The sequence below is a fragment of the Apteryx rowi genome, unplaced genomic scaffold (assembly GCF_003343035.1).
Source record: "Apteryx rowi isolate R43461 unplaced genomic scaffold, aptRow1 scaffold_226, whole genome shotgun sequence".
NCBI classification, from domain to species: Eukaryota; Metazoa; Chordata; class Aves; order Apterygiformes; family Apterygidae; genus Apteryx; species Apteryx rowi.
Genome location: NW_020448597.1, coordinates 1,201,363 through 1,220,402, shown reverse-complemented (window position 1 = coordinate 1,220,402; position 19,040 = coordinate 1,201,363). Strand labels below are relative to the sequence as shown.

The following is a 19,040-nucleotide window of genomic DNA, read 5'->3' as shown; positions in this document are numbered from 1 at the left end:
TGAGCATCCTCTAACAACATATGAAACTCAACATAGAGAGGAGCTCAGAATGTGCTTAAAAAACAGCTAGGAACAAACAGGAAACTGAGCCTCAAAAGTAGAAACATGCATACTAGGAACCATCCTCTCATCTCTACTCTCTGCTGAATACTGAATTTAGAATGAACCTTCCCATTTCTGTTCCACTCCGCTCAGGAGAGGAAGGAAATACCAGCCCTGGATGTTTGTCTACCTCTGAGTTACTTCTCAGCAAAGACATTTGCACAGGACAGCGGACATCACTGCTTCCAAGAATTCCTATGGCTTCTCCCCAGATGCAGTAAGATATAAATGGTCAAGCGGAGAATTTGTGTCTGGGCTGAGGAGCTCACAAGCCAATGCCCCCCATTCGTGTGAAGCACAGCATCGCCGTATGCACACTGCCTGCTGCTGTCTTTGATTCTTCACTGTATAGGTGCTTTGGGCCTGTCTGATTTCCACAGTTTCAGCATCACTCCCAACTATGAGCATAGGATAAATGGATGGGGCTGCCCTTGGAACCCATTAGCTCTGATTTCTTTTACTAATAGAGGCAAGACTTGTTGCAGAATGACTTGTAGCCCTGTATTTGCCTGAAACCATTTTCACTGTGCACTCTGAACAGCTGATAATCAAAGCATTGCTTCTGCAATTCCAGTTTTGTCCCATCCTGATGCAGCAGAAAAGTGCTCTAGTCTTCTGGGTCTAAATACAGTCATGTAATGCATTTTGAGATGATGGTCTCCAGTTTCTGCTCCGGAGGGGCAGAGTTCTTCCACAGCTCATCTGTCACAATGGCCAGACCCTTGTAGATGACTCAGATATCCAAGAGCATCTCAGACAACCTCAGACATTTGTTGTGGGCTGGTAAACCATGCACTTTAATCCATCAAGCAAAGCATTGAGGCTGTGCTTCAGACTTTGTAGATGCCCCAGGATAATCATTTTTGACATCTAAAAATAAATACCCAAATCCCATTAGTTTTCCTTTCCATGAGCTGGTACACCAAGACAAGCATTGAAGCTGGTTGATGCATTCAGAACTCAAGTCTTCCATCACTCTCCTTTCCCCAGTGACAGCTACCTGTCTTTTAATTAGCTTTTGCCAGTAAGGCAGAGAAGAGGAGCAGGCACTCACAAGACACAAGTTCTTTCCTGACACAGCAAATGCTGTACCATAGACAGGAAAGTCACAAACTAGCTTTTGAAATAGGAACCAGCGTTGTCACTAACATCCTTCTAAGATCCATTTGACTATCTTTTTTACCTGAAGAGGATCCCATTGCTTGTGGGGAAAACAATAGAGAGGGAGAAAAGGAAGACTGGTCTCTAATGCTCAGGTTTAGAGAGAAACAGGCCCAGCTACAGAGCTTTTATGAATTAGACTACGAAGCATCTGTATCACAGCCCTGAGGTTCTTAGTTACGGTGGCTGAGATCGTGAGAGGTGCAGGCCAGCACAATCCCCCAGTGATGTTCCTGCTGTGCATATGGCTACAGAGGAGTCATTCACTGTACCTGACTCTCAGGAGGTGATGGGGAGAAGGAAATTCCTGCTCTATTTTCTTCTGCCATGATCCACGGAACAGGACTGACACATGAAGTGCAACAACTCACCTTGTTACCATTGCATTTCTCTAGTGTCAGCAGAATTACACTTCTTGGGGTATAACTCTATTTCTTAACAGCATTTGCTATGTAATGTCCAGACCTGTCCAGCCCTGCTAAGCCACAGGAACAAGTGAACTGGAGCAGAGCTCTGCAGGCTGCCCAGAAGCAGGATCTCCCACTCTCCCCTTCTGCACCCAGCCAGCGCACGGTCGCTGTTCAGGCCTGTGAGCAAAGGCAGATTTCCCTCCGAGTGAGYGTGACCCTCCTTTGAGGGAGTGAATGACTGTGACCTAGGTCTTCAATATCCTTGTTTATATCCTCAAAACTCTCAGGGAAATGGGGGAAACACAAACTTCTAAGTAATCCCAGTGGTATCAGATTTACTTTTGGGGTAGCATGCCACACCCAGGATGCAAAGTATGGACGTTAAATGGTCATTTGTGGCATTCATAAATGCCATTTCAATGAAGAGCATTTGTGGTTCATACAGAACTACTGAATTCTTACTGAAAAGAAGTCAGTCAGTTATCATCTCTGAGAAAGATCTGAACTTTCTCAACTAAGTTATTACAGTTGCTTTCTCAAAGGGAAGGCACCATCAAGTTAAGAGCTGCCATAAGAAGGGAAAAAAATGACTTAAAACTCTAAGTATGGATTTATTTTGGGCCAGATTTCCTCATCTTACTTTCCTCAGGAATTATTCTATCCACATTGCAGTTTGCTTCCTCTTTTGGAAAAGTGTTAGCTCAGGCATCTCAAAACTGTTATAGCATCATGAAGGGAGAGCTTTCAGGTAGCCCCATCCCAAAGTATCTCATGTCAAAATAATAAAAATTACATCAGACTGTGTGGAATGTATTTCTGCAGTGTAGTCCCTATAGTTTAATAGGCTGAGTGACCCTTTCTTCACAAATCTGACTCCAGAAGAGGATTTTGTACTGCAAAATGTGTTGTAGTCCCCAGAGCCCTGGAGATTGTTTCCAGGTTTTTGGAGCATGGGCTGCATCTTTTCTGCTTGGGTGAGGAAGAACCATACTCTCAGCCACAGCATGGATGGAGGCTGCAAATGTGGGAACACCTGAATGGACCACACAGTCCAAACTTCAGATTTGACTGTCTCTGTGAAAAGACTGATTTAACCTGACATTCTGCCTAATTAGTATACATCTCCACCATCTCTGTTTGACCCTGAAGATGCTGCCACTGTGGCAGAGAGAAGTGTGTGCTTCCAGGACAGCCTTTTTCAAAATCAGCAAAGTCACTGCATCCCAGTCTTGTCATTTAAGAGCTTTCTTTTGATTTCCTGCTGTTATTTCCTGAGAAGTCCTTCCCAACATGCTTCATAGTTAGATCCATTAAACTCTTGTGGGATTAGGCCAGAAGCCAGAATAAGAAGCCTGCTCTCCCATAACTCGTGCCAGCCAGCCATTTTATCGTCAGCTGAACCAGCAGCTCTCATATCTGGCAACGGTGGCCATGTGCAGCCACTGGGGTTTTTATACGAGGTTGCCGCACCAAAGCACATGCTGGCTGTAGGTGTAATATGACTGAATCCACTTTGCTAAAATTCACGACATTCATTCAAAACTGCTGCACAAGGAAGCTGTACTTATATTAGCCTAAGAATTGAACAGTAGCTGTCACTGAAAGGCTGTAAGAATTTCACGATTTGGAGATGTGGTTGACCGAATTCTGACACTAAGCCAATTCTCCATGCTTTACTGAGTTTTTTAATCATTTTTCCCTCTGGCTTTCCTCAAGAGATTGGAGATGTTTATAACTACATAATGAAGATGCAAATGTAGGCTGAGATCTGGGTGACCATAGATTTCTATTGATTGTACTGTCTCCTTACGCATTTGGGAGACAGTTAAATAGGTGGTATGTAATTAGCACTTAAACATTCAGGCAYGAAAGTGTCATTTAGCAGCTTCTTATTCTTAAGCTCTGTCAGAGCAAGAAGCTCAAATGCTAACAGCTGCCTTTTTGGTGAATTTTGTGCTGTGCTGCATGGACTTGACATCCTCTAATAAACTCCTGCTCCTGTGCTTTCCACACAGGCCTCCTACATGAATGGGGTGCTTAAGCACTTTAGGTTTTGCTATTGTTCTGGGAGTATAAAGCAATTATGTTTAGAAATTTTACTGAGGTAGAAGCAACTCTTAATTCAAGATAATTCAAATTAAACTTGAAGTTCCTCTCTAAGTGTCCATTTAAAAGAAGCCATCTGAAATATAGGAAATTTGAACCTGAACTGGGCAGAAAGCAATTTTTTCAAAATTCCTCAAGAGATAGACATTTCCAAGAGGGATTCCTCACAGAAGGACTGCAGCATGCAAGATTATTTCCAAAACAAGATATCCTCCCTGATACAGACCTCCATACAGAAAAGAAAATAGCTGCCACAGCTATTTTCCTCACTGGGATTTGTCTGATTAAATGACAGTCATCCCCGTGTATGCACCCTTATCTGAGTCTAGGAGGTGATTTACCTCACTCTAAAGCAAATGGCTAAAACAGCTCAGAGTAATTAAATGAGGAGTGCTCTCCAGGGCCTAGCTTGGTCTATACATCTATACTGCAAAGTTAAACATCTAAGGTGATATGAATGCTATCCACACTAGTTCATTGCCCTTGGTGACTGCTGTACAGAGCTGTATTACTGCCCATTTTCAGTCAGGACCCAGCCACCTAGCTACTCTTGAAGGTATTTAAAACCAAACACAAAGCAGTCTGAAACAGAAGAGTAATGAATGGAAGGGCACCAAAGTATCTTTACAGATGACAGCTAGGCAGATGGGGTAAGATCAGGTGAGAACAAATAGTAGTAATGACTTTGAGCAAGAGGAAAAAGGCTAGAGGCTTGGGCTAGTTAAGTGCATGACCTTTAGCTTAGTTATTTGGCTCTAGGCAGAATGACTTATCAGACAATAACAGGTCAGTTATTTGGAGGATTAAGCTCTTTTTCTCAACATTTCCCCTCTGAATTGCTTACAGTAGCCCACACTCAGCTAGCTGGTCTCTGAATTTCCTTATGCTCACTCTCCCTATCTACTAGGAAGTGACCCTGTGTCCTTCAGAGGACTGGTAGCTCCACCCGGCAGGAGGTCACCCCAGGAAAGGCACTAGAGCAGAGTCTAAGCACGTCTAGTAAGTTTTATAGGTGTTAAAACACCCATAAGCATTTAAAGTCAGATTTGTCTCACCTGCATTTAGACATCTGCGTTGTAGATGGGTACAGCTGAGCTATGCTCATGCTCCTTTTACAGCTAMTGATAGACATAGGCACAACTAGGGCACAATCCAACTGATTTATTTTAGGTATCTCATTTAGGATGAGCTAATTTATGCTCTAATCTCCATCAACTGTATTGACTCTATCTTTCAACTAGAAGGGAGACAACATAGATATCTATATTTAGTCTGACAAATTCCAGTCCTATCATTAGAAAATCCCTGAAGTATTTCTCTGAATCATGGATTGGTTATATCGATGTCATCAAAGTTATCTGTGTACCTAGCCCCCAGGAAATGCCTTTGCAGTTCTATATCTTATACCTCAAACCTAAGCATAAGTATCATCAGGTATTAGATGCATTCCACATARTTTTAAACTAGTCTGGCACAGGAAGTGATAACAAAATATCCATAGTAGAGCAGAGCTCAGGCAGGGCTGCAAAATCAGCACAAGACACTGCATATCTGAGTAACCTGTGCCTTGCTCCATCCTCCTGTGCCTGGTGACTGTGGCATAGGTGTGATTGCAGAGGAGAGGCACCTGGGGCATGCAGCTGGAATGATTTATCCCTCTTCATTGGGGATTAACCCCCCCCTCATCTGAGAAGACAGTAGCAGACCTTGTAAGTACCTTGCATGCTCCTTGCCAGTGAGGAGTCAGGGTTTCCTGGTATGTTAGAAGYGGGAAGCAGCACTGCTGGAGGTATCCCCTGCTCCCCAAGGGAGCTTGGCCTGGTGCAGCACCATGCAGAGTTAAGAGCATGAATCGCAGAAGAGCAATAGCTACAGAAGCTGGAAACTCAAGGTTGTGTGGGTACAGCTATGGTAATTCCTGTCCAAAACTCCTAATTCTGAGGTGACTCAGTGACTGCTTCTCTATAGCATAGACGTGGGCACAGATGCTGTTAAAAATATCCTTTGTTGTTTAATTTCACATTTTACTTTCTTGTAACACAAAACCTAGGGTCCCTCTGAGCAACTGTGTACATTTTGTTCTGTAAATGGTTTAAAAGTATATTAAAACATTAATCTTAGTTGGAGCCCCTGAGTGCCAGGTATTCTGACTGGAACACACTTTAATGGATGACTCATAGTAGATGTATTGTATAATGCTATGGTGTTCTGATAGTCAGTGATTTACAGCTGCATTACTTAGCACAGTCTTGCTTTGGAAAGTCCCTTTACTGCTTATTTGTGTAACATATGGATACTTGGAATTTAAAAATATTTTCATAGAATAGTGATCTAATAACCAGAAAAAAAGTATAAGGCAGGTCAGTAATCAAACTTCAAGTWACTCCTTGTTAATGTTAAGTGAGGAATGCCTGAGCATATATTTTATTGCCTTCAAACTGAATTCAAATAAATCATGTCTGGCCTCTGTGGCGAGCAATACAAACTCTCCATAAGGAGAGCCCTTTGCTGCTATGTACTAAGGAGTTTCACAAGAAAAGCCACACTAGTTGATCCTAGGATGAGGTCAAATATRTTTATTTTCATTTAAACAAAGAAATGAACAGCTAGAGTGGTGGTCCATGTGGCTGGCTTGTTTTAAAATTAATAACCTTGTTTGGCTTATTCTCACCAGCTTCTTTCAAATGTCAGTCTGGGGCATTTCAGCAGCTATAGAGCATTTGAAAAGAGGTTTTATTATGCACACTGACAAACTACGCTGCTTTCATTTTTGATAGACCTTCAGAGTTGGCAAAGTCTGGCGTAAAACACAGACATCCTAATTGCCAGCCTGAGCCCCTTCACCAGGAAAAACATCAAGGGAACAAGGGCACACAGGAATCCACCTTTCCTATGCCAAAATTGAGCTCGTCTTTTTATTCTGACTGAATTACTAGAAAAGCTGCTCAATAACAATTTGTAATTTATTTAATATTACATTTTGTTATTACCATTGAGGACAGTATTCTGGTTTTTATGTAGTCTGAGTGTTTTGATTTGATTTGCCATAATGGCTAGTAATGGTAATTAATGGTGCTGCTCTCTGTCCATAAGCTTTTAACCAATAACTAAGGAAAGTCTTAACAGAGAAGTGGCAAATATATGTGATGAAGGGCTGTTGAATTAGCCAAAGAAAGTGGCATGCCAACTATGTTACAGTGCAATTGCTGGGTCCTGCGCTGGCAGACGAACCTTTGAGACTCCAGGGATGAAACATTGAATAGTGTTTATAATATGTCAATAAATCCTGCAACACATCACAGACACCAGTTCTAGCTCCTCCTTATAAAAGGAAACTTTTTCTTCTTTGTGAAAAAGCTCCAGCATCCTTTTGAAGCACTTTTATTATGTATCACAGCTGAGGTGTTCCCAAGAATTGCACGAGTTCTAGCAAGATTTGCACAGTGCAGCGGTGCAGTAGGAACAAATAGCAAGCAGCAATCTCCTTGCTCACAGATCCAAGTTTCTTTTCAGGCAGCATTGCCGAAAAAGGGTTCATTCTTGGCCTTCTTCCTAGAGCCACCAAAAAGCTCCTTTCTTAAGTGATTACTTGACTTTTCTGGTTGTTTTCCTAATAATTGTCCATATCACACTTTCCTTTCCTATACAGCCACCAACCGGTGCAGCGCAGTGCTGTCAGTGTCCACACTCTTTAAAGAAAGGAGCATTTCGTTATTCCTCTATTTAGGAGACAGACACACCAGCCCAAGCAGCAGTAACTGAACTGCAGCGGAAAGGACTGGCTATTTCCTATCAAAATTCCCTGCTTATGAATTACAAATTAAAGTTTAAGTCACCTGCACACCCACAGACTGAGGGCTAAGGACATTGTACTCTCTTTCATAATATGAGTTGTAGTGGTAGTAGTAGCAGTAGTAGAAGTAATAGTATTAGTGTTGTGATAACCATTGAAGTCCTGGATTTGACTGTGCTGCATATTCTACAACATGCAACAGGGCCAGAGACTCTGCCTCCAATAACTGGCAGCAAAATATGTTTGACTTCAACAGAAGACAAAACACATAGACATATCTTTTTTGTCTCAAAGTTTACAATCAGTCCGTTATCAAGCATAGGAATAATGAAAGATTTGCTTCTGTATCATCTTGCAGTTTCATTTTACTTCTTTCAGTAAAAATAAACACTTCATAAAACTTACTAGTTTTTTGCAGTTTTCCCAGCTYAGACTAACGTACACTGAGATGAGCTGTAACGTTTGTCATGTTTTGTTTGTACTATGAATGGCTTCAGGTCGGGACTTCTGCAAGCTAATTCTCTTCATCAGTAGCAGGTTCTTTTCTTTTACATACTCTGACCTCAGAAATACACGCTGTTTTGATTGTAGGAGAATATTTCCACTGCACGACTTAGCCACAGATGAAAACAGGCTGCATTTGTTAGCTCATCCTAAGCAAGGACTGATTTTCACTATACTTTGATTAATATGAACTTAATGTAATTCATCTTGATGCATTGTCGTGCTTAAACTATTCATGCTAACTTTTTCACGTTCATTCTCAGATTAATATGATGTGGATCCAAGTACTAATCACACCCATCATTCATGCCTTGCCAATGGTATTCTTTAACTTACTGCATGGAAAGTGATTGCATTCCTCAAAGCAGTCATGAACTGTCTGCGTGGCCATTACTTTGAAAGATAGATATATAATTTTGTTTTAAAAGCCACAAATGATAGTTCACATGGAAGGCACAGGAAAGAAAGAAATATTGAGGAAATGAAGTCTTAGATATATAGTTCTTCAAGAAACAAAGATAGTTCTTGTTCAGGAAATGTGCTTTAAATGTATATATTTTGTTTGAGCTGCAGATAAAAATTCAACAAGGACTCATTTTGTTCAAATTACATGTTCAGTAAATCTCTGTTTAGAGCGTTGATGAACACTGCAAACAGCTAGCAAAGAAAGGCAAGAATACACCATATTCATCTCCTTTTCACGTGGAAAATATGAAACAGTGAAAGCATTAAGTTAAAATGAAGAATCCGAGAATATGTTGTAGATTTTGTTGCAGAATTCACCAGTGCAGCTCTGGCCACCATGTGTTGTTGGGACTGCAGTGCGGTGCTGTTTCCAAAGCCCACATAGCTGCATGGAAAGGTGAGGCTACTCGGACTCTTGAAGAAAATAGGATCGGCCTGTGTGCAAGTTGTGGGCACCCCGAGTTGTTCCCAAGGGAATAGCTACCATCTCAGACCATCACTGTCATGCCCCTCAGTTGTCAGGGGAAATAGTAGCTGGAGCCCTCAGACTGACTTCCCAACCTGCAAATTCTGCTAGGAAATCTTCACAGGAGAGTGTTTGACTGGCCCAGGTCAAACCTGAGGTGTGACTGATTTTATCAAACCTGTCCGGTAAACTACTGTGTTCACCCAGAAAGTTAACTGACTTTTTACACACTGGCATTAACTGGCTCATGTCAGGGAGAGTGCCACCCGAATTAAGTTCAGCCTTTGCGAAGCACTGTGTATCTGTCAGTCAAGGCGGCTCTTGAGATGATGGGTGATTCATAAGGGGAGAATGGAGAAAGGCTGGCCACCAGCTGGGAGCCTGTACTGAGCACACAAGGCAAGAACCATATTGACCCAGACCTGTGAAAAACAGCCCAAGGATGATTTAAGAGCCTTAATGAACACATTTGCCAACAGAGAAAGAAGCAAATATTGGTTCATTTTCTTCCTTTTTTTAAATATTTTCAGACCACTTACATACAATCCTTTTTTTTGCATATTTTTCAGATGCACTGTTGAAAAAAAACTGTGACCATCCGCTCTGCCCTGTATAGTGAGTGGAAAAAAACAAATGATTAAAAAAAAAAAATCAGTCTTTCGTGTTAATCCTATCAGTCCTAAATTTTCATGAGCACCAAACTGCACTTTAAATATCAAAGCAGAAGTAAATGTATGTCTTCTGGCAGTTGTGGTTGGAAGGGGTATTAGCAAAAAAGATGGTTCATTGAATGGCTATGAAACAAGCTTTTCTGGTCCAGAGCAGCAGCCTGGATCCTCTGCACAGGTGCAGGATGGGCAGCGCTTTACTGGCTTACCAGATGAAATGTCCCTTGAAATAGACAAGTAAATCCTAAAAACATCTCTAACAGTCCAAGTAGTCAACATGGAAATGAAGGGGAAGGAGTATTTTCCCCTGGCCGCAGATGACAGCTGTCACGCCACCATCACTGCTGTGATCAGATTTCTGATGAGCATGTGGTCGGCCCCAAGGACCGGGGCCTTGGCAGGCCCAGCAATGCCTTCCCTCGTGCTGAGCCTCTGGGGTGCTGGGGGGCAGGAGGCCCACGTGTACAGTACCTGTAGTCCACGCTGTAAAGTGTACCATCAATGAGCCACTGGGCCTGCCTTACCTGCTTGGAGGAGGCGGGTGGACATTGTCCGAGGAGAAACGATGTTGTCCCACACCAGCTGGCTTTCTGGGAGAAAAGCAGGTAATGGACATGACACATTTTCCCCCACAATCTGCCCACTTCTCAGCAMGTCAAAGCCACGATATCTTGTTGAGGTGTATCTCTGTAACCTCATCTGCACTGCAGGCAGGAACCGCTTCCCACCTCCTGGTTTCACCTAGGAACTTTGTCACGTGTGAACTTTATCACGACTCTGTGTTGAGCAGGCGTCCTCATCCCATGTCCCCTGGTTTCCATAGGAAAAAAAAACAAGAAAGAGCCCAAAAGGAGTAAAGACATGTCCCAGTTGTGTCCCCAAGGCGTACGTTTAGCAGACCAGCAGGGCAAGGCCGTCCCTGGAGGGCAGTGCTACTTTCGCCTGGGTGTAACCCAAGGGTGCCGCAGCCCAGGTGTTTTCAAAGATGCCAAATGAGTTTCAGCTCCTGCGCAGCAACTGCAAAGGCAAGAAGAGCCTTTTCAAAATGTGGCACCAAAGCTGGACTCAGCCTGGCTATTTTTACCTCACTGACTCCATTTATCTTCATGTGTCTTATTGCTATGTGGACAGAATAAAGTAAAGCTGTCTTCTTGCAAAGAGGGCAAGCCAGTATTCCTGATACCTTACCCAAAAAATCTCCACTGCCAACAGCACCTCTCCTTCGCTAAGCAGCAAGCTCTGAGCTGGCTGCAGTTTAAAGAGTGAATGACTCTGACTCATATGGGGGAGCTGAGCAAATCTTAGAAAACTGTGATTAAAAGTAAATGAAAACATCCAGGCTGGAGTTCTAAGTCTCCTTTTTGCAGCCTTTCTTGTACTTGCAGAACAAGTTCCTTGCTTCAGTTCTAAAATCTATCAGACTGCCAATTTTTGAAGTGGATATTTTTTTACATAGTACTTTTTGGACTGCTGTTATATATGTATGTATATTTACTATTTTGCAAGGTTTATTTGTTCCATTCATCTCATTTATTAAATTTTAAAATTCCCATCACTGATATGTGCTGAACAAACCCAGCAAGAGTTGGGAATTTTTATTTCACTTTATTTTCTTATAGTTTAACATTAGCATTTGTCTTTGCCTGCTTAGATGAAAAATTCAGGTCAAGTGCATAACGTTATCTCATGTGTCTAACAGGTAAGCTGCAAAGTGCTGCAATTCTTTCACCAGTACATGTTGGGTTGCAACTACTTCTGGATGCTCTGCGAAGGCATTTATCTTCACACTTTAATTGTGGTGGCGGTGTTTGCTGAAGAGCAGCGTTTGCACTGGTATTACCTCTTAGGCTGGGGTACGTATGTTATAATTTGTAGCAATTTGGTCATTTCTTTCAAGCATTTACACTCACTCCTAAATGTTGTATTTATACTACTAGATCATAGCCTAAGATTGAACTCTTAAGTCCTAGATTTGACTGCATTTATTTGGATGGGACCGGAGACTCATAAAAATCAACAGGAGTTAGTATCCATTATTTGCTGGATCTTGGGATTTGCTGAAAGAAATATTTAAGGTTTGTTAAGCAAAACTTCAGGAGAGAAACAGATTTCTATCCAAAAACATCTTTCATCTGAACAAAACTTTTCTATTTTTGTCATGTTATTTGCAAAAATATTAATCCATCATAGGACCTATAAAAGTATTTATTCTGGAATGAAGAGGAGGAAAATCAGTATTTATGTCTCCCAGAATGAAAAAACACAGCACATACAAAGGGGAACCAGAGCCCTTCTGGAGCTGAATCAAACTATCAGAAATACTTTGGCAGATATTATTTTAAAGAAGATACCATGCTACCTACACAGAGTAGTGCTACTCTGCTGTGGCTCTGCTGTAAGGGCTGAGTTTGTCTAATAACAGTGGTCTCTAAAGCATTTCAGAGAAACATACAGGTGTCAATTAAGTAAATCTCAATTATATTCTTGGAGAGAAGTTACAAACCCACGCACTGGAAATACAAACTATATATACGCCCATGCATACTGGCCTTCGCTAAGTCTTGTCCTTCATTCCCAAATATGCAGGCCTCTAGTTTTTTCACTAAGGGACACCTTGCCTTTTAGGTAGTAGCAACAACAGATATTTAACCTTTGGATGGTCTGGCCCAATAGAAGGCCAAGTAAATACAACCAATATATTACAGTGAGGTGCAGACCCTTTCACATTTAAATCACCATTGGCAATCCAGTCCACAACGTCGTTGACATTAAGTCGTTACTAACAGTAGCTTTTTTCCAGTTTGGCAACATGACATGAATTTCTGGCCTCATTCCAATTCCTGGTGAGCCCATCCCAATATCTCAAAACCTACTGGCGCAGCGAAGCAGCAAGCAGTGGCTGTTTATCCGTTGTCCCACTGCACTTAGGGGCATTCACTTGCGTTCATCTGAAACTTAGCTCCTTTTTTTTATGAGAATGCCATCTTGATTTTTTGTATGAGAACGGCATCTTTCCTGAGAAGAGAGGGACCTGCCATGCTCCTAGAATTAAAAGCGTGTCATGAGATCTTAAATGAAGAAAACCTTAATAAAGAACCCCAAATTGACTTAACGTCTCTGGAGCTCCTCTGTCAATCTAAATAGCTGAGCCCTCTCTGGAGCAAGAAACTGTGGTATCACAAAGTTTTCATAGTTCAAAATACTTGAATATACAGAGTGAGATCAAGCCCTGCTTTTGAAATGRAACCCCTACCTTAAAGGTCATTTAAAATATTTCTCTCCAGGTAAAAGTTTTGCCATTTTCATGTTTTGTAGTGTAAGTCATCCTGAATTTGTGGCATTCTCTGTCCAATTATCATGTGAAAAATGGTCATAAACATGTATCTTTAAGATGACATTCAATTTAGGCAGTGCAATTTAATGCAACTGGTACAGCTAGCCTGCAGTGAAAGCTTATGAGGTAGCTGTATTATTGCTGAGAAGAGCACTAGCATCATGGTAGATAATTCAGCAAAGATGTCTGATAAGATCTTGGTCAGTATCTGCAGCACTGCCCCAAAATAAACAGGGCAGTGGCTGTGGGAAGAGGATGACAATATCTTGGCAGGGAAAAGGTTAATAAAAATGGACACAAATCTTTGACTAAGACATCTGCAGCCTTATTAACGGATACCTACCACAAAAAAAGTAGTCATTAACACCTTCTGAGGTAGAAATCATTAACAGAACTATGATCTGACTAAGACTGTCTGGCTGTCCCTTCAGTTAGCATAAATCAGTGTAATTCCACTGATTCCAGAAGTGGAAGTCACAGGGTCTAACTTTAGGCAGCTGGCTATATTAATCAATGGAAAGAGATGCATTTCTCCAAAGGACAACTCAGAGCACCCAGAGCAGGCTGTGCTCTGAATTACTATTGAAAGGATCAAGGTAAATGTACAACACAACATGAATATAATCATTATTTGCTTTTATGGCTAATCCCTATGCAAGAATACTTGGATTATTTTATCTGGAAAAATCACTAATGACATTTTAAAAACAGCCTTATAAGAAAGATGAAAATTTAAGCAAATATCAAACACTTCCCCAGAAGATTCAGATGGCTGAATATAATCTGAGATCAATGAACAGATGTACTTCAAGCCTGATATATTCAGGTGACACCTTCTCTGGCATATGCAGCTGGGGATGTCCTTTTTCAATCGTTATTGTTTCTGTGGCTGAGGAARTCACCCTCATATGGGGCAAGAAAATAGTATCAAATGTTTGCATCCAGTTACAGTCCCTTTGGTTCAGCTGCTTCAAGCAGCTTCATCCACCTATAATTCAAAAGGGAATTGTTTATTTGGACAGTGCTGACACAGAGTGCCTTCTAGATTCAAAAGGAAATGCAATTAAGCGTAATTGCCAGTTTGTGCCATAGAGGATCTGGCATGACTTAAAGGGATATGTCTTACCTGTTCCTGTGATGGCTGGGGTGAAACCTTTTCTGCATGGCTCACGCCCCTGATGTGTAGGTGGGATGACTGGTATGATATCTGTTCTGCCTAAGGATGTGCCCCGCCTCTTCAATGAGCGTATCAGCTGCAACATCTGCTTTATTTCCAAGGATTATACAGATTGTCCCTCTCCTCCAAGCTGCATCTAACTCACTGTGCTCTGAAAAGGTGGAGCTGAACCATCATCTCCTTTCTTCACAACACTTTTCTGGGAGTTTTGCCCCATGAGGCAACCAAGACCCAACAGGCCTTCTTGGTGCTCTACTTCTCATTACTGCCACCTTTTGGCCCTTTGCAAGGGAAGGTCAACATCCAACCCTACAGACTGGCCTGCAGCTGGAAATTTGAGCTCTAGACAGTCATGAGCTTCTTGCCCTGTAACTGACTAATGAAAACTTTCCATCACGTTCTTAAGATATGCATGTGAATCTGTTGAGCCAAATATCCTAGGCTAATGCATTTAACAGAAGAAAAAAAAAAATCCCTTCATCATGTGGAGCACTCTACTTAATACTACAGGCCAGGGCTTTCAGAGGAAAACATTTTGCTATTACAGAATGGTCCCTTACAAATTGCACTTCCATCTATGTTTTCTGTCAACAAAACTGTCTCAGACTTGCTCCATTTCCAAATCAAAGGATTTTCTCAAGCTGTCAGTCCCATAAGCTCCCCCTGAGATTGGAAGCTCCTTTCTTTCTGAGCTTTTGTTTTTCTGCTATGCATCATCACCCTAAAAAGGCATTCTGTAAAGAGAAGCCAAGGATTCATTTTACTAACAATATACAAGGGAGAAGGCAATCTGTGTGCTCTCCCACAGCTGCATTGTCATCCCAAGCTAAATTATAGTAAGAACTTCTTTCGGCAGCAGAGTAAGAAGCTATTGTGTAAGGATAGCTGGAGACAGAAGTGCTCTATTTACATACTTTTTTGACCTTATTCTCACTCTAGTATTAGCTGGCCTGTGCTCTGAGGTAAGAACTCCTGAGAATTTGGCTAAGAATTCTCTACCCCTTCTAAAAGTATTTATGAAATTGCCAACACCTAAGAAAACAGGGAACCACATTCCTCCCTCTGTGACTAATCACAGAATCATCAGGACAGTTTCACACATTTTTATTTATAGCTGTAAAATATCCACAGCTCTGCTCAAGCATGCATGGTTTATAGGGAACAGGCAGCAGTTACACCAAATGTGTCCACAAAGTACTCTGCAAAAAGCAGACTAAGCAGTATAACTTCTGCCCGCTGGCCAGCTCGTGGTATGTACAGGGTTGTACAGACTGGTGTATTTTAGGACAGACGCCTTTAGTCCAGATTTCTAGCCTATTGAAATGGAGACAACATGCAAGCAAGCAGAAGGAAGAGGGGCAGGAGTGGAGCTGACTGCCACTGTTAATGTCAGGGTGGAAAAACTGCATGGCAGAGGTGATTCAAGATTCGGAGGGGCCAGGCCCCTAGGGCTTGCAGACAAGCATTTGGGGGTTCAGTTTATTCAAGGGCTGTAGCCTGTTCCTCCAGACGCTGCTATTGCCTCCCATGCTGGCAGGAGTGTAGGACAGCACGTGCCCAAGCCTTCGGCCCAATGCTCCCTGCAGCCCTGCATCAGGACAGGGACCTCCCCTTGCGTGCCAGGTGAGACTCACAGCCAGGGCAGGAGATGTGGCAGCAGAGCACCCGCAGCTCCCCGTCTCTGGGACCAGCACGCATGAACGGGCCGCCTGCCTGCACGGGCGCTGGGGACTGGCAGGATTCGCAGAGAGCAGACATCCCACATCCCATTCCCATGCAACGCCTGGCTCCACACATTTTCAGTTGCCACAGGCTCAGAAAGAGCAACTCTTTGCTCTGTTGTTATTGCTCCATGATCTGGCGTGCAAGTTAATTTGCCTCTGTCTTGCTCAGTGGTGATTTACATGTTTTTAATAAGTATCCGTGGTTTCCGAAGGGAATGCTCCACAGAGAACCGAATGCTCCCTGCCTCCTTCCCACGCCCCTGCTCACACCCCTTCCTGTACGATCCGCATCAGATCAGGGGCATCCAGCAGCCGCTTGGGAAGCACTGTGAGAGCGTTGCCCGTGTGCTTTGCTTCTCCCATCGGCCTGCCTTGAGTGTTATTCCCTCTTGTATCTCACTGTCAAGGTAATGCTAAGACCCTGAGTGAAAAGGGATTACCATTTTTTCGTGAAAGCTGTGATTTCACATATATATRTGTTTTAAAGAGAAGAGGGGTTATTTGTGTGTGTGCCACAAGAAATTCATGCCAAAAAGATTCATGCCAAGACTTGATTATGCCTTTAATTGTTTCAGGGTTCCCTTTAGTGCCAGCATCTATTCATGCCATTGCAAGAGCCAAATACTTCAATGACAAGTGAGTAGTATGTCAGTTTTTTAAGTAACTTAGCTTTATTTAACTGTGTAACACAATTCATTTGAATTAATGGTATATTTTTAATGGTGCATTTCCCCTCCAGCTGCTGGATGAGTGTTGACACTCACTTGCTCTATATTGTTCATGGACCTGTAATGGCAGCTTTATTGGTAAGAATATTATTTTCTAACAACAGTTCAATAATTATTTTAGAAATGCTGGTAACCTGCATAGAATAGAAGTTTCTGTACTTTAAGTATTCTGGTAGAAACTGAAAAGTAGCTGGTGATTTTCTCTATTGCAAAGGACATACATATTAAGAGAACAGGTTCTCAATACTTTTCAAAAATCACCCCTGTAAAGGGACCTCCCAAAAAGGAATGAGATCTTGAGGCAAAGAGAATCACCAACTGCTTTTGAAAATCACAGCTGTCGCTCTCCTCCATGGTAACTTATTTTTGACAAACATACAGCACTGAATGACAGACTGTGAGTGAATGCAAGCCAGTTGGTCAGCACTGGTTTTACTGCTCTCTGCACTGTATGGTCCAAAGGTAGTGAGCTAAACTAGGCCAGGAAAGAGTCTAGACTGGGATGTCTGAGTAGCAGCAACACAGGACAGGCACAACTTGCTAATGTGTATATACAGCATGTTTTATGCCAGCAGTGCCCTGTTTAGTACAGTGGAGCTGACCTTCTTGAAACATGCAGAACGGTTTTTATCCAGCCCAAGCCCCAAGCCCATCTCAGTGTCACCCAAGATGCACTTTCAGCTTTCTGGCTTCCACTTGCTTGCAAACATCTGCATGGATATACCTGCAATAATTACCTGGGAGATCAAATGGTAGGGCGACGAACACTTTGGAACATCTCTAAACAAAGAAACAACCCTCCATGTAAGAGCATCTGAAAAATCTGAAAATCTTTCTACCCTTTCTTGAGAAGCAGTCTTGCATGTTAGCAATACCAAGAAGCAGAAACCTTTCCCCATATTCACAGTCTGCCATTCTTTGAGAATTATATTTATTATGGGTTTATTGGTTCAATGTGGATTGCTTCTGCTGTTGCAATGCTGGCTTCTAGGGGTGACCATTCAACCTTTTTTTAATCACCCTGCTCCAAGTTTGTACATCTTAGCCACAAAGAAAACAAAAAAGTCTATATTTTATGGAAAAAGAACAATCTTTAACTGTTTTTAAAATACGGCTTTAAAATTTCTGGCTTGTGCTTATGCCATTTCCAGTCAGATTTTTCTTGTGAAAATGATAATTTTTACAGAACAACCTACATGATTTGCTACAAGAATCTCATAGTGACAGACTGACTCAGAAGAGCTGAAGAATTTTACCTTTGCGAAGTCTTTTTCCACCTTTCATAATTATTTCAAGAAATTCTAAAAGTGAAGGTTAAGCTGAGTAAATGAAGTCAGAGGAGGATGGAGAATAAGTTTTAGATTTAATGCTGAATGGGACCTCAGAAGTCATTTATTATTACTTTTTTTCAAGTAGAGCATGAATATAAAACATTTACAAGATTTCTCATTGGCAAAGAATTTATGAAATGGTTTATTAAAGCTTACTGATTCATGGTTTATTGTTCTGAAAGGTCCAGATGAAGTTTCTCTTGTATTTATGGCATATGGGCTATTAAAATAACTATGTAACTTATGCAATAAGAGAATACTTATTTTAAAACATTATATGAAAAGAGTCCTTTAAAGTTCAGAAGCATATGTGCATATATTGTTGTAACAGAGTGGAAAAGAATGATCTGAGTACACTGGAGGGAGAGACAGTCTATGATATCTATGATATCCACCTGGTACCCACCGGCCTCATTTTCATCATGCATCCACCCAGCTTGCTCCTGTCCCGGGTTCCCAGCACATCCTGCAAGGACCTCTATCTGTGAAGCCAGAGTCAAGAGCAGGTTTTCATATGCTGAGCGTCTGCAACTGAACCCGAATTTCCAGAAGTGACTCGGGAAATAAGATACTAAGCTAGTCAGAATACCCAACCAAAAGAGTCAAAACTTTTTGAAAAGTTCAGCCTTTCTGCCTTGAGCCAGCAATTTTAGCTTTAACCTGTGGATGAAGTACCTAAGCCCAGATTTTTCTCAAGAGCACTTGCCCCTTTGTGCAGGCACAAGCCTGAAGTATTGGCCTATGTATGCCAGTTCATGTTGCTTGGAGAATGCATATGCCTGCATATGTCCCATATGCCCAGGGACACAGTGGGGGATTTGTCTCACCTGGCTATAGACCTCAGTGCAGAATGAAGCAAGACAGCTAGGCCACCCTCAGAGTCAGGAGAGAGAGACAGTCAGTCCTGGGGCAAATCATCTGCACTGTATTAGACTTCTGGATAGACATGAGGTGAATTGTGCTCTGGAAGTCCTAAATTTGACCACAGTAGTGTCAAAATCTCAGGGCTTTCTAGAAGGGAGCCCAACCTGTCTGACACATCTGTTCAGGCAGGTCCTGGGGGACGCATAT

The 19,040-nt window shown here is 42.0% G+C and overlaps 1 protein-coding gene across 1 annotated transcript in view; it reads left to right on the top strand.

Moving 5' to 3' along the window:
- Positions 1-19,040, top strand: part of CALCR (calcitonin receptor) — a 133,595-nt gene that overhangs the window by 96,729 nt on the left and 17,826 nt on the right. Inside the window, exons 10-12 of the mRNA XM_026065393.1 lie at positions 11,375-11,528; positions 16,486-16,546; positions 16,650-16,716. Coding sequence (XP_025921178.1) covers positions 11,375-11,528; positions 16,486-16,546; positions 16,650-16,716 — 282 coding nt within the window. The remainder of the gene's footprint in view (positions 1-11,374; positions 11,529-16,485; positions 16,547-16,649; positions 16,717-19,040) is intronic.